Genomic DNA, 15,237 nt, shown 5'->3' with positions numbered 1-15,237 from the left:
TTATTATACCACGCCGGCCGTCTATTATTAAGTTAAAGTCATGTAACGCTTGAAGTAGTGTGCGTCCGAGCATCCAGCACCCACTGCTAATGTTATCGGACACCAACGTCGCCTAATTCTTATACATTGTACATACATGTACATGTACATGTATACATTAATTTAGTTCACACACAGGCACAATTCAGATGCGTTTCGCCGCCTATTATAAAACACCACTTGGTGGAGTGGATCGTGATTTGAACTGGAATGAAACGAAAATAGGGAATGAAAAGACTTCTCCTAAGGTGAAGTAGGGATCATCAACACCTGTACAAGTCGACCACCATGAACTCTTGACCTGATGGCTACCCTCCATGATCCAGTGCAGTGTCCTCAGTGATATGAACCGAACCGCAAATCGTGGTGTCTTATCTAGTGCAATGTGGCCTGTCGGGACTTGTATCGAAGTCGCTTGGATAGCTTCTTTGTTTCTTTGTGGACAAACAAACCAAAAAATGTTGTCATTGCAGTTGTACTGCCATGCAGAGCCGGCATGTCTTGTATCTTGTGCTGTTCTGAGTGCCTGTGTCAGAGCTACTCATGTGTTGCATGCATTAACCGTGACTGGGAAAATGTGGGAATAGCTGCTTGACATGACTACCAAACACGGGAGTTGCCAATGCTGCATGCGGTGCTGCTTTGTTTTTGTAGTTCTGCTAAAAGCGGATCGCTCGAGAAGTGGCCACTTGAAGTCTTTGCAACAATCCACAGCCTCGGAAAGCGTGGTAGAGAAGATAGAGAAGGTAAGGAGGAAAACGTGTGCATTCTCACAGGCCACAGACCTTAGGCCTAGAGCCGTAGAGGGTGCAGGACTTGTATCAGTTACATGTAGCCCGCATTAGCACTTGTTTGGTGTCCAAGTTTCCAGCACGTGAACCAGTGAGATGGACAAAGACCGGAGTAACAAATTCAATAATAACACACAGTAGGTGTGTGGCTGCTGGTTCGTCACAGGTGTGTATATTATGTTGACGCCAGTAAGTGCTGCCCACGCAAACGCAGCCTTCTCGGGACGGTCTAAGTAGCACTGCCAGGAGGAGAGCAAGTCCCATGACAATTCAATTAGGGACATTTCGATGGCTGCACCCTGTGCTTCTTCTACTTCTAGTAAATACTCTTACGAAGTCTTAGAGTAGATCTACATGTAATGCCATTGGCATTGGCACCCCTGGGTAGTTCCCAGCATCACAGTCTACAGACACAGAACTGAGTGTGCTGCATACCACTCCATCATTATGGCACTTCAACAACTGTGTGTTTTGTCCTGTTCACACGCCCAGGAGATGAGAACTCTTGAAAAGCGTGACGAAAAAGCACTCAACCACAATCTACATGTATAGTAAATAACAACATCACACGGCTAGCTGAGATACGTATGTACTGATGTCTGGTCCTGGAGACCTGGACCTGGGCAAACTTGAACACCAACAAACACCCGTAGGCTCCACCACTCATACTGATTGACACCCATCAGCTACCCGTATATGACATGTACAATGTACAATGTAGTTACTGGTCGTGTTTAAAAAGACACACTGCAATACGGCCAGTCAGCAATTACATTAGACCAGGCATGATGGCCCAGTACACATGGTACAGCGCCAGGGATAATTATTATTAATTTTAATGCAAGTACAGTAGCCTGAGTAGGTCTACTAACAGAGGGGGGGGGGGGGGGGGTCATGTGCTCTCATGCTCAGTGTCCACGCAATCAAGAGTACATAACCCCCCAGAGTGTGCAACTCCACTATGGGTGCTGTCCCGACAGAATTTCAAGTTGACGTCATTTTGATGATGCAATGCGCACTGTACACGGATTATCAGACGAATCCGGAACCTGTGGTTGACCGAAGCCGATCGATCCTGTACAAATTATTGCAAAGAAAAACGTGTGATGCGTTGACACCCGTACACATGTTGTAAATCACTGCACTGCTGCAAGGAGCATTGCGTCATAAATAATGACGTCAACTTGAAATTCTGTCGGGACAACAGGGTACGTGTGAGTTGCACACTCTGGGGGGTTATGTACTCTTGACGCAATAATTATGTCACTGCAGTACCCATACCAGAACTGCAGCTATGGCAAGTGAAACCAGGGCCACAGTAGAGGAAGACACAAGCTAGGCACATGCATAATTGTGATAAGGTCTGTTTTCTCATCTGACGGCTCATTTACAAGTACAAAGGGGGGGGGGGGCATACAAGGCCTCTACCAAGCTAACTACATTGCAGTACAGTGAAGGCAATGAGAAGAGGAGGGAGGGAAAGTGTTGTGACTCGACGTTTCACACACTGGTGGGCAATTGTCAGACAACTGCTGGATAGCCTGGAATCTTCCTGTTTCACAGCGTAGGCATGAAGATTTCTTCGGCAATGCCCCTGTACATTAAACGGTTATACCGGATAACTGGTTATCGGACCGCTAGAACTTAATGGTTACGAAACCGTTATGTTTGATGTTTCAACGGGTTTTTCATGCACATGTATCATGTAGCAGTGCAGTGTATGGTATACTACAGTGCTGGCAACTGAAATCCGACCCCCTTGCCGGCACGGCACTGTAGTACAACACGTTAACGCCGTGTGCAGGATAGCAGGAAACTCTTACCCGTTGGCACATGTCTACAATGAAGACTAATGTCTTTTCACTCATTGATGGGAGCTTTTGATTTGGAGAAGGGTGTACTGAAGTAGTGCTATATGTCGTAGGTCCAGTGGGGAGGAGGAAATTGTGGAATTTCGGCTCGGCACTGAAGACGAAACCGTCATCACCACAGTTCCGATCGTTGCTTTTTAGAGAATACCTGGTCATGCGAAAGTTGTGACCGTTTAAGCCCTAACCAAGAGTACATAACCCCATAATCAGCACTCTCATGTGGGGTAGTGCCTTTGCTGTTTGCATTGCGCAGAGCTCACTGACTTGTCGGTTTGAGCACTCTGGCAAGGTACGTTCGGGCCTGGTTTAAATCTGGCTTTGGAAATTTTATTTTCATTGCTATCAGGTTCGGCCTCATTTTCTCTGTGCTGCGCTGATGAGTTCACAAAGAACGAAACAGCATGCTGTCCGCATATTCAGTAACCCCATAATTATGTACTCTTGATGATACTATACAATATCTAGACATAAACCAGCATCTGAACAAGAGAGAAAAATTGCAAGAGAGAAAAAGAACAAGCTACACTGCTAGTTGGCAATACGTGTCTGGTTACGGCACCCAAGACTGAGTGAATGTCACATTACAACTCTCTTGCTGCTGCTGCTACCTAGGAAGAGGAAGGTTACAGTGGTGATCAGAAACGGTAAAACAAAGCTCCAGGGCGACAGCGCAAAAGCACACACAGGGAAGGTCACTAGATAGACAGTTATTTAAAAATAGACATGGTGAAAGCATGCAGTAGTGTGTCTATGATCAGAGACAGGGCTGCTGGTTTTGGTCTGTTCCACTGCAAGGATGCCAGCACACACATCATGCCGGTATACTACTACACAACTGTAGTAAGTAGTGAGTGAAGAACGGTCAACACGCTGCCACAGGCTGCATCATCGTAACAAGTACAACTAGCACCAAACAGTACCCAGCCATCGCCATCACCGCCATTGCCACCACCACCAGGATGCATGCACATAGGTCAGCATGGACGCGGAGAGTGAGAGCGGCTATGCTGCATATACCGTCGCTTGCATCAGAACGTCAGCTACACAAGGTCGCCTCTCGCAGCGGGACGACAACACACCATGAGCGGGCAGCAACTGACATATACGTCAGCAGAAAAGGTGAAAGAAGTGCGGTCCCGGAAAACTCTCATCCACCGAATAATTCAGTTTAGAATTTGCTAAGTAGAGTGCAAGGCTATAGCAGAAGTTCTGCCTCACAATCTGCTACATAGTGCAACGCCATATTGTTCAGAAGAGATCCATCCAGCTTCACTGTCCTATGTTGGAATGATCAATCTGTGAATAGCTTTGGGAACGGCATTTCTGCTGTAGGAAGCAGCCTAGAACACAAAATAGGAGTGCAAAACAAAAAAATCAAATAAACATCGGTGTCTCGTCACCAAGTTGCAAGGCCAACTCACAGCCATCCTGACACACGAGTAAACACAGAGCATCATTCAACCCTTGGGCAATATTCCAGGAGTCCATAGCAGACAGGTGGGCACGTGTGTGTGTGTGTGTGTGTGTGTGTGTGTGTGTGTGTGTGTGTGTGCGTGTGTGTGTGCGTGTGTCCGTGGTTGCAGGACGAAGGAAAAAGAAAACAAGAGGGACTGGGAGAGAGAAACAGAGGGAAATTTCCCATCACTTACCAGTTGTCACCACTGTACTCAACACCATCACTTTCCACGATGTGAAACGTGTAGATGTTGCGCGACCTGTCCGAGTGATTCGAACCACTCTTGTGCAAAACCGACCCATCGATCATGACGAGCGAGCCTAAACATCAAGCATACATTTTAAAACGAAACCAGAGAAATAGACTCTAAAGGGCGTGTCAGCAGCTGCATTGTACATAAATTGTTTGCGGGCAACTCGTCTACACTCAAGCGAGCACTGATGTCTTGCGCAATCCAGCAGTGCTTCAGTAGTACTCCAGTAGTGGGTTTGTGCAGCAGAGATAGCATACAAGTGTGAGGACAGTAGTATCCACACAGCATGACACAGTGACTACACCGCACACATCCTGGTTTTGACATGCACCGTGTTCTCCAAGGTCGTCACCGCATGCATCATGACCTTGGACCACCGGCATGACGTCACACCGTATAGTGTAAACAACAAAGAATTTGCAGATTTTGACTTTCACCGACGGGCACCAAAGAAAAATACCCGACGCGGAGGTAAACATGATACTAGAAGAAAGCCCACAAAACTCTCTATTGCATAGACATTTCGATGGAGAAAATAGATTGTTTACTGACACCCCTGATCCCAATAGTTAATGTAGCGTCCATTTAGCGTTTGTCTTTACACAGTGTGTATTTTAGTTCCTCTTCAACGGTCTACTTCTCTTCCTCTCTTTCCCCCTTTTTCTTATCTCCCCCTGTGCATAAAATTCTTCGCTAAATTTATCACCTACAAATAGTGGGTAATGGTTACCACCCTTGCGATGCTACTCATCCCTATGTTTTATTGGTTCTGCTTGCTTGTACTTCATTTGAAGAGAATGTCCGAAAACTTGTTTATGAATTTCGGAGTCCTTATTGATGATGATGGTGAAGAATAGCTTGAGATTTGTAGTTTTTCTTTCACTAAAGGAGATAATTGTGATATAACACTAAGAGGATGAATTTGGTTGTTCCTACGCGAAACACACGCTTCCTGCCGAACTTGACACTTGACTGGAGCAGGGAGTGGTGCTTTCTTGCAGGTTTGGAAGGTGCGACGTGCTCCTGAAGAGAAGGCACGACAGTTTACTTGTCAGACGTTTTCAAAATGTTCTTGTTGAAGAACCTGAAGTGTGCGATACCGGCCTCGGATACCGGATGCGGATACCGGAACTCAATGTTGAGCATGCATGTGACCATCTTGCGAAACGAATGGTTCAAGCACTGGGCCAACTGTGGTGCCATGGCCAATCCTTAACGATTGCTGCCAGGGAAGCACGCCAGGTTCATCAGCATGATCAACAGCAAACCATGCTGTGTCTGTTTGTACGGTGCAGATCTTCAAGAAACTGTGAACCAATTTGCTGACGTAGTTTCTGAGAAAGGACAAGGAATTCATCAGATACCGGCGATGATGTTCAACCTCCTTCATCTCCTACACAGTACTAAAGCAGAGAAAGTTACATGGTTACCACCTGGTTGGGGAGCAGGGGAACAGGGGAACAGACACGTGCTCCTACACACCAGGAGTAAGTAAGGTGCCGATGGTATTCATGCCATCTTCCCCCTCCCTAGCACTGCCCCGACAGCTCCTTTATTCTGAAGGCTGAACAGTGTGTTGTTGCCGTCAAGATATGAATTTAAGGTGTTCGTTTCCGTACTCGTGTATCGATGCCTGAGCCAAAGCAATAGCTCATTTCCACAATCACACTTCCATCCACTTCACAGTCCGTATTCCACTTCACAGTCCGTACTCCACTTCACAGTCCGTATTCCACTTCACAGTCCGTATTCTACTTCACAGTCCGTATTCTACTTCACAGTCCGTATTCCACTTCACAGTCCGTACTCCACTTCACAGTCCGTACTCCACTTCACAGTCCGTACTCCACTTCACAGTCCGTATTCTACTTCACAGTCCGTATTCCACTTCACAGTCCGTATTCCACTTCACAGTCCGTATTCTACTTCACAGTCCGTATTCTACTTCACAGTCCGTATTCCACTTCACAGTCCGTATTCCACTTCACAGTCCGTATTCCACTTCACAGTCCGTACTCCACTTCACAGTCCGTATTCCACTTCACAGTCCGTATTCTACTTCACAGTCCGTATTCCACTTCACGGTCCGTATTCCATTTCACAGTCCGTATTCCACTTCACAGTCCGTATTCCACTTCACAGTCCGTATTCCACTTCACAGTCCGTATTCCACTTCACAGTCCGTATTCCACTCGATGGCAGGCTTCCTGTCTGCTGCAAGTCCCGTTTCTGCGTGGCCCTGCCGGCAGGTCGTCCATCCAGTTTGTAGGCAGCATTCACTGGAACAAGGTGCCAGGCTCTATCCGTTCCATTGAAGAGTTCACTGATCTCAAGGTTTCTCTTACTCAGAGTGCCCTGGCTCAGTCAGCTGCAGTAAAATCATGTGACGTTTTCCTCTTTCGCAACGCTTGTAATCACTTCTGAACTGTATTGAGTAGCTCTGCCATAGCGACATTTTTGCCTAGAGCATGTTCGCCTCCCACATCAACATGCGATGGTTCTTCACGTATCATCAAACCTAATAATTCATCACCCATATAAATATCACCAGTGCATGTTCACATCATGTGTCTCATATAGCATGCCTTCTTATCACACTACATGAATATTTAACTCGGATACTGAGCCAGTAGATATAATTAAAATAGAAGAAATCACATGGAAACGAGTTATGAAGCAACTATCCACGACTGTAACAAGATAATAAGCAGTCAGATAGTGCGATAACAGGGCACAAAACTGACAGGCTACTGAGACATTCAGCGACCTGAGACCTAGCTCTAACACATCTTCAGTGCGCAAACCAACAGCCTTCCAGCTTGGAAGGTTCAAGGTTATGGTAGGACCAATGAGGGGAAGGTGAGCGCAGCGAAAATGTGCCCAAGCTAAGTCCCACGGCAACAAAGAATGCCGACTATTACAGGACGATGACGAGACCAGTTAAAATTAATAACATGACAATGCGGTCTAACCCTAACCGGTCTAACCGGTGCCCTGTTGTCGCACTTTCTGACTGCTTATTATCTTGCTACAGTCATGGATAGTTGCTTCATAACTCGTTTCCATGTGATTTCTTCTATTTTAACTACATGTACATCTTCATCTTATACTTAGAGTCTAGCCACATGGTTAGGCGAGAAGGCAAAAGTGCCTGTGTATCTGGTGTGAAATATTTAACCCTTTGTGGACGGACTGTACGAGTTTCGATCTAATAACATACTGACCAACCACCACAATCTCAATCCCTTGACAAGACATGCAGAATCCCTGGATTTCTCTCAAAATCCCTGGATGGCACAAAAACAAGTGAAAAAGAGCTTTTCCCGCCAAAAAAACGTTCGACTTTGCAGCTGGGCGTACAGCACAGATCGACCCTGTACTAGGCTGTAGTGCAGTTTGATCAGTCGGCGCCCGCCTGTCACTTTGTCAGTGCAGATCTTCAAAGTGCTGTGCACAGTTCGAAGTGCGAATGAGCACCGTACATATCTTTGAAAAAAGTTCAAAAAACCGGGACATTCGGGGAGAAACCATGGAGTTTTCAGGAAAATCCTGTATCAGACAAAACTTTGGTTTTTCCGGGAGTTTGCTTGAAATCCCCGGGACCCCGGGAGGAGTGTTGATTTTCCGGGATTTTCCCGGGAAAAACGGGAGGGTTGGCCAGTATGTAATAAGATCGAAACTTCGTAACTTCGTAACTCCATCGTTTCTTGAGCAAATTCCACAATCGAAGGGTCTACGTGGTAGCAGGAACTCCAAGCTGTCCAATGCAACAATCGCTGAAGAGTTACAATGTCGGACGCCAGAGATATCGCACGCCGTATTCTTACCTCGGCAAATTCAAATTTTTGATCGATCATTTCGCCATTTTGGGGGAAAATCCCTTTTCGTGTGCTCTTTGAGCGAGCAGTGAGCACATGATAATGACGTAGCCGGCTGAAGTTTGAATCGTCTCAAACAGATTTGAGCGTTCTGCGATGAAGGAGAGTGGAATGGCGTTGATGGGACGAATTTGCTTGCATATCAGGCTTGGAGACGACTTTGCTGTGTTTCCGCGCCTGATTTGTGGCGGCCGGATAATGGAGATTGGTATCCTGACGTAGCTCTCGCCAAGAGCTTTCCAATGAGCCCTTGATTGTGAAAATCAAGTGAAGGACACCAAAGTTATGACATGGAGAAGTTGAAAATTGTACTGACATTTTGTAATTCTGGTGCATACTGTGCTAGTAATCCGTCCATAAAGGGTTAAAAAATAAAAAATAAAAAATAAATAATAACATGTGAAGGACCACATGCTGCCGCTGTACTCCTGAGAGACTTCAATGTCGATACAGTCAGACCTCGCTTATCCGGTCCTCTTTTATCCGAATCCCTCGCAATCCGGAAGAAATTGTTGGTTACCGATTTACAGCATATGGCATGCATACAGACAGTATGTGTGTTCGATTATCCGGTTCCCTCGCCTATCCGGATATTTTTTGTGGAAAACGGACGTGTGCGGCTAAGCGAGGTCTGGCTGTATGTTGAAGCCATCATATGTTGCTAGACTCTCTAACAAACCGTGGGTGTTTCGGAGCCGAGTTGAGTGGCCATCGCACAGCTTGAAGAGTGCTTTAACAGCTCACGGATGAGATACATGTAGACCGACATGCGTTCTAGCAGGTCATGTGCTGCTTCCTAGACCCCGCGAAAGGCAACCTAAAAATGATACAACAGTAACAAAACGGGAGCTAAAAAACATGAATCCTAGCCCTACATTCCCTTTGCTGACTTATATGTTCTCGTCTCTCGTTCTTCTAGTTGTCCCTGTTGGAAGTTGGCAATGCAGTCTTGTACCAATGCAATGGCAGGAATAGCAAGCTCACCTTTCTTTACCTCCACAGGAACATACTTTGAGTCTTCCACCTGTGCAGCTTGGCCAGTGAAGATGGTAGGTGGCGATGGGCCTTCAGGGTTACGTACCATGCGTGTGCCAATCGGACATGCTGCCAGTCAGACAACAGTCAAACACACACACACACACACGCACACACGCGCGCACGCACGCACACACACACACGCGTGCGCACACACAAGTTCAGTAGCTGAAATTGTCATAAACTATGTTCCACGGTTTGAATTGAAGACTTCAAATGTCATCAGATGATCTGATCGCTAGTACAGGTGGAATCCTGAAAATTCAAAGCCCAAATTGCCGAGGAAAACTCCTTAATATCCAGACTACACCATAGCTTGGTGGTAGAGCATCGCTGGCCATAAGCAGAGGTCCCTGGTTCAAGTCCTTGATCCTTGAGCAAGCTGGTACAAGTGAGAGGGAGGAGATCGTCAGTGCAGCTCTGTTCTCGTATCTCCTTTTTAAAAGAGAAGAACACAGATGATGGAACCGAGCTGAGCCATCAGCCAGTCCAGCTGAACCATCATCAGCCACGACGAGCCGAATTGAGGTCACGCAGCTCGAGAAGAATGCAACCAGTTCCTCGGAATCTGACGATGAGCCTCTGGACTCTGATGCCCTCTAGCAGTTGCAGATCTCCAGAGGCCCAGCTGCTCTCCCTGTAGTGTGTGGTAGATTGTGCACAGTACTGGAGCCTCAGTCTTGTCATGTGAAAGGTGTAAGGCTGTGTTTACATGAGAAATTTCAACCCGGGTCGAGTTCAGCCCGGGTTGAAAGTCTGTACGATAGACAAAATAGGTGAGCGTTTACATGAAGACAGTTGACCCGGGTCAAATACTGACATGCCGCCAAAAGTCCACTTCTAGAGTCCTGTATGATCACGTGAATCCGTTCGCGCGAAATTTGCATATGCAGTCCTGTTCAAACCTGGCGCGAGATACGCACAGAAGTACGTTTGTACGATTTTCTTGACCCGGGTTGATTTCAACCCCTTGGGGGGAGGGTTGAAATCAACCCGGGGCGAAATTTCAACCCGGGTCATGCGCAATGCGTCATGTAAACGCGCCATTCATTTTGTGTACATGGCGGGTTGAAATCTGACCCAGGTCGAAACGCCTCATGTAAACACAGCCTAAGTGCAGTGGATATCAATTAGGGTAAGTGCAGTGGATATCAAATTATCAATAGACAATTCTAAACATCTATAGAGCTTTTCTTTTGTAGGTCTCCTTCGCCTCCACTGGTCCATAAAATATTTGCCTGTAAAATCTAAAATTTGCAGGCGAAAAATCCACAGGCGACCTTACTTTTGTGTGTTCCTGGTGCAAACCAGAGGCACGCGTTGTCGATGACGGCGTCTTCCAGGGCAATCCAGAAGCCGGTAAGGCGCAGCGGTGTGGTGTGCAGGAAAGAGCTGTCCTGGTGTGGTGTCACTACGACGGAGGGCATACACACACACACACACACAACATACACTAGCTACTTGCAAGGATTTCACCACGGTCAAAACGAATGTGCACGCACGCACTGCACCTGAGTGGGTGCATGAGAGATGAAAACCGAATGCCATACAAGTCCAAAATATTGTCCGTGAATTTTCCGTCCAATTCAAGGTCAATAATAATAATAATATTCGCGGGATCCGCGTCGGCATCGCTTGAATGTTCGTTCAGAAACACACAAACTAGCCTTCGCATCCGCAGGCCACCACTATGCCTGTTAACCTTAGTGGCGAATGCAGACCTCACAAGTGAGTCAGGGGAGAGGAGGTTAGTCTCTCAACCAATCGGGCGTGTAACGGCCCATAACCCTGTGAACTGCATCCCTGTTATTCTCACTCCGAGCTGTGAGTACCCAGTTGACCGTGGGTGTCGGCGCAGTTCAACACGCGTAAAAAGTCTTTTTACACGCTCCCTGCTACCAGCGCGGGTCTTGAACTCGGGACCTCATGATTCGCAGGCAGGCCTGCAAACCAATCGGCCATATGCGTTGGTTCAAGGTCAAGACTCACAAAACTAAGTCTGCAAGCGAATGTTGAGCCGCCGAGAAAATCCCCTGAATACGGCTGAAAGGGTCAACAAGGCTGAAGCAATGTAGACTACGCCTGGCGTTATTTTGAGTGAGGAGTAAAAGTGAGCAAGGAAAATTCAAAGCTGGCAAACTGCAACACACACACAAGCCCCAGGTGCAGCCATAGTGTGAGACAGAAGCATGACTGCAGCATAGATGCTCAAAAAACAAGGTCTTCCCGCTTGTTAGCTTCACCTAGGGAACTTAGCCCACTGTGTGTAAATTAGCTGGGAGGACAAACTTAACTAAGGTAGCAGTATTGCACCGAGCTAAGAACCCTTCCAAAGCAAACTAAGGTAGCAGTACTGCACCGAGCTAAGAACCCTTCCAAAGCAAACTAGGGTAGCAGTACTGCACCCAGCTAAGAACCCTTCCAAAGCAAACTCTCACCCACCTACTCCACCACACTTGGCGTTCTAGAGAGGAACACAAGGGAGAAAAAAAAAGAGGAGAAAAGGACAGATCAGACAAATGCATAGCACACAATACCGGTGGTGTTTGACCCGATGCCGCAATGGTGAAAGGCCGCCACGTTGAGATAGCAGGGTTGGGAGAGGAGAAAACATCTTTGAGACCAGTTCAGCAAGAGCATCATCATAGCACGCTGCACAACGGTGTACGATTACGCTGTTGGCCGATTTCACAATTCAAATAATTGAGCCCACAGCATCTGTGAAGATGCGTGCGTGTGTGTGTGTGTGTGTGTGTGTGTGTGTGTGTGTGTGTGTGTGTGTGTGTGTGTGTGTGTGTGTGTGTGTGTGTGTACGTGTGTGTGTGTGTGGGGGGGGGGTATACAGTCATGTAAGCAGCAAGATGACAGGATGACTCTAGTCCACGTAACCTACCTTGAAGATGAACATGCTTTGTGGAATAACTGGCTGCTGGTAGCCCACACTACGTGCTGCAGCCTGTGACATGGACAAAAAGGCATGGCCCGTCCAACATTGCATTCACAGTTTCACACATACACATGTACCATCACACAAACTGATGCATATAATCCACATCGCCAGCGCTCTTCAGTCTCCAAAGCGAAGCCATGAAGGTACATGAACTTGCCCCGGTGACAACCCAGCTTCATGAAATACTATTACATGTACTACTACAATGCTACCGCTGCTGCTGCTGTAGTGCTGCTGCCACATTAATTTGGTCATATGACGTCGTCACATGACTGCCGAGCCGACTGCAGACATGTATGCCACGTTTGCGCAGTATCTCCAAATGTGAGAACGCATATCGTGACACCGCGCATGGAAGGTATTCGGTTTACAACTGTACAGTGATAAAAACAACCAAAGTCAGGAGCAGCAGGCAGACGCAGCAGGCAGGCAGGGGCAGAGCAGGTGTGGCAAACAACCAACCTCACCTGTACTAGGGGTGCGTGGGTGAACTGCTTGAAGTCCTCATCCAAAGCATGAAGTGCTGAGCACAGAAAAGAATGTGCATGCCAGCATCACAGCCGGCACACAAGCATAGTAACACACAGCCAGGCACACAAGTATAGTATCACACAGCCAGATACCAATGAGCACAATGAGCCACACTCCAGTTGTCCAGCTGTATGATATTGATAAGATTCATCATGGACATGAATGTGGAATCAGGCCAGGATGGCACAAGTACATGTACTTGTTTTGCTTGCCGGACAAACCATGATCCATGGATCTATCTCTATGGGTCTGGATTTGTCAACGACTTTGAAGCTTCTGTCAGAATAGTGCTGTGCACACACTGCAAGAATCAGTGCGGAATAATGCCTTCGCCCACAAGGACATACATATACCGTAAAGTACCGCCAGAGCGCCCCGTCTCGCGAGAGCGCCCCACCTTGATTTTACAGCCAGAGAAAGGAAAATCGTATGGCAGAGTGCAACGAAGTGTGTACGATGTGAGAATCTTAGTGTACTAAGGTCACGCTTGGCAGGTTTTTGTGTGGAGCTTGTGTCCTCTTGAAGGTACGGATTGACTGCAAAACGTGCAATATGTGTACAGGGTTCATGTCGTATGACCTCCAGACAGCAGACCACCTCCACAATACGACCACGAAAGGATGAGATGGTGGGGCGCTCTGGCGGTACTTTACGGTACAGGTATAGCGACAACCTTGGCCAGTTCATGTTTATTCGCAAGAACACTGACATCACCAGAAACCGAACTACTGGCCAATATCCATGAGCGTTGCTAGCTGTGTATTCTCTAGCTTACCATGGCCTATCTTGTTGAGGCACAGATGTGCGGGTTGTTTGAGCTGGCCTACAGTGAGAACACACACACACACACAAGTAAAATATACACACACGTAATATATACACACACGAACACACACACGCACGCACACGTGCACGCACACACACACACACACACACACACACACACACACGAGTCGCAGTGAACGGCACGACACGTCTAACCTATCCCTTACAGTTCTGGACCAGGCGGTGTGCATAGTATACTGCTGTGAACATTGAAATCCGGCGGAATGAAAGGGGCCGGCGCCCTCACTGCCTTAGCGCATGCACGCACTGTAGTTCACATACACAGTGCAAAAATGGATCAGCGGAGCCCACGGCTGCAAGGTCAGCACCCCGTGGCCGCTTGACTTGTCAGCAGACTTCAATGTCCACTACAGTACTTGCAGCAACAATAAATAGCAATCAAGGCAAAGAGTGTATGGTACAGAAAACTCACTTAGCAGTACATGTATGCATCCTGGATATTAGGGGAAAGCTCGACATCATCATCAATTCATCATCATCGGCATCATCATCGTACACATCAGCATAGGTAAAAAGACTAAAAGACCAACCTTGGTCGTTGAACGCATTTTGCTCAAAGAAGAAGCGGATCTTGTCGCCGCTAGTCATGAAGTACTCGTCATTGGTCCTGGACTGCATGGTGTGGTGCCAGGACAGCAGTGTACATACACACACAGACACACACAGTGACACACACACACACACACACACACACACACACACACACACACACACACACACACACATCCACATAAACTTGGGGGCACAGCACCGCAGGCAAGCGCATGCGGCCCTCGACGCCCTCATAGTGCTAGAACTAGTAGAAGCACCTTCAGCAGCTACACAGCTATGCACCCTGATGACAGTGATGTAGAGGTCCGGCAGGCAAAGAGTACGTCAAAGAGTAGGTCTACTAAGTACATGACTAGCAGTGCAGCCTGCCTCTATCTATGCCTCTTGCATTCATGCAATCGCTGGTTCTACTTGGCAATCAGGTCACTAAAAACTAGCCTACAATCCATCATGCGAAGGAACTGCATAAGCATTAAGCATAAGCATTGTACTGATGACGACATGCACTACCTCAGCACGATGAGTTTTTACCTGCTGGTCAGTGGTGAATACAGTTCCAGGATGCTTGGACAAATCCAATTGCTCATCAACAATGGACAAGATCTTAGCACGCAGGACTTCGCATTCCTCTGCTGTGTATGCATCTGGTAAGACCACGAAGCCATCATCCAGGAACTACAAACCAGTCACAGAAGGTAGACCAACAAGAATTCGCACACGAGGGAATAGTGGACTTGCATGTATTCACCTTCCATTGCAAATTGTGTTGGAACAAAGTCAAAAAATGGATCTCTTTTCCTACCTTCTGCCGCTGTTCGTCTGTGAATTGCACCGCCATTGATCCGGTTCTACGTTGTCCTGTTGTGTAAAAACTGATAATGTAAATTGGTCGAACAGAGAGCCTTCTCCCCTGCTAAGAGAAGAATGTGAAATAGTGTGACCATTTATTTTGGAATGACGATACTTGCAGCACCGGTATTTTGAAAGATGCGATCACGTGTCACGCACGGTCCAGCATGAATGACGTCGATATGA

The 15,237-nt window shown here is 47.1% G+C and overlaps 1 protein-coding gene across 1 annotated transcript; it reads right to left on the bottom strand.

The window, feature by feature from the left end:
* Window positions 1-3,082: 3,082 nt before the first annotated feature.
* LOC135804908 (phytanoyl-CoA dioxygenase domain-containing protein 1-like) lies at window positions 3,083-15,170 on the bottom strand. Its single transcript, XM_065318882.1, has 11 exons — window positions 15,005-15,170; window positions 14,734-14,877; window positions 14,181-14,262; window positions 13,580-13,627; window positions 12,741-12,796; window positions 12,217-12,279; window positions 11,766-11,787; window positions 10,609-10,734; window positions 9,273-9,392; window positions 4,351-4,477; window positions 3,083-4,041 (listed from the first exon to the last, which is right to left on the bottom strand). The coding sequence occupies exons 1-11, from the start codon at window positions 15,038-15,040 to the stop codon at window positions 3,993-3,995; spliced, it is 873 nt and encodes a 290-aa protein (XP_065174954.1). The 5' UTR covers window positions 15,041-15,170; the 3' UTR covers window positions 3,083-3,992.
* Window positions 15,171-15,237: the final 67 nt, after the last annotated feature.

This window comes from Sycon ciliatum, chromosome 1 (assembly GCF_964019385.1).
Source record: "Sycon ciliatum chromosome 1, ocSycCili1.1, whole genome shotgun sequence".
Taxonomy (NCBI): domain Eukaryota; kingdom Metazoa; phylum Porifera; class Calcarea; order Leucosolenida; family Sycettidae; genus Sycon; species Sycon ciliatum.
Note: the sequence above shows the minus strand (reverse complement) of the source record. Positions and strands in the feature narration are given on the sequence as shown.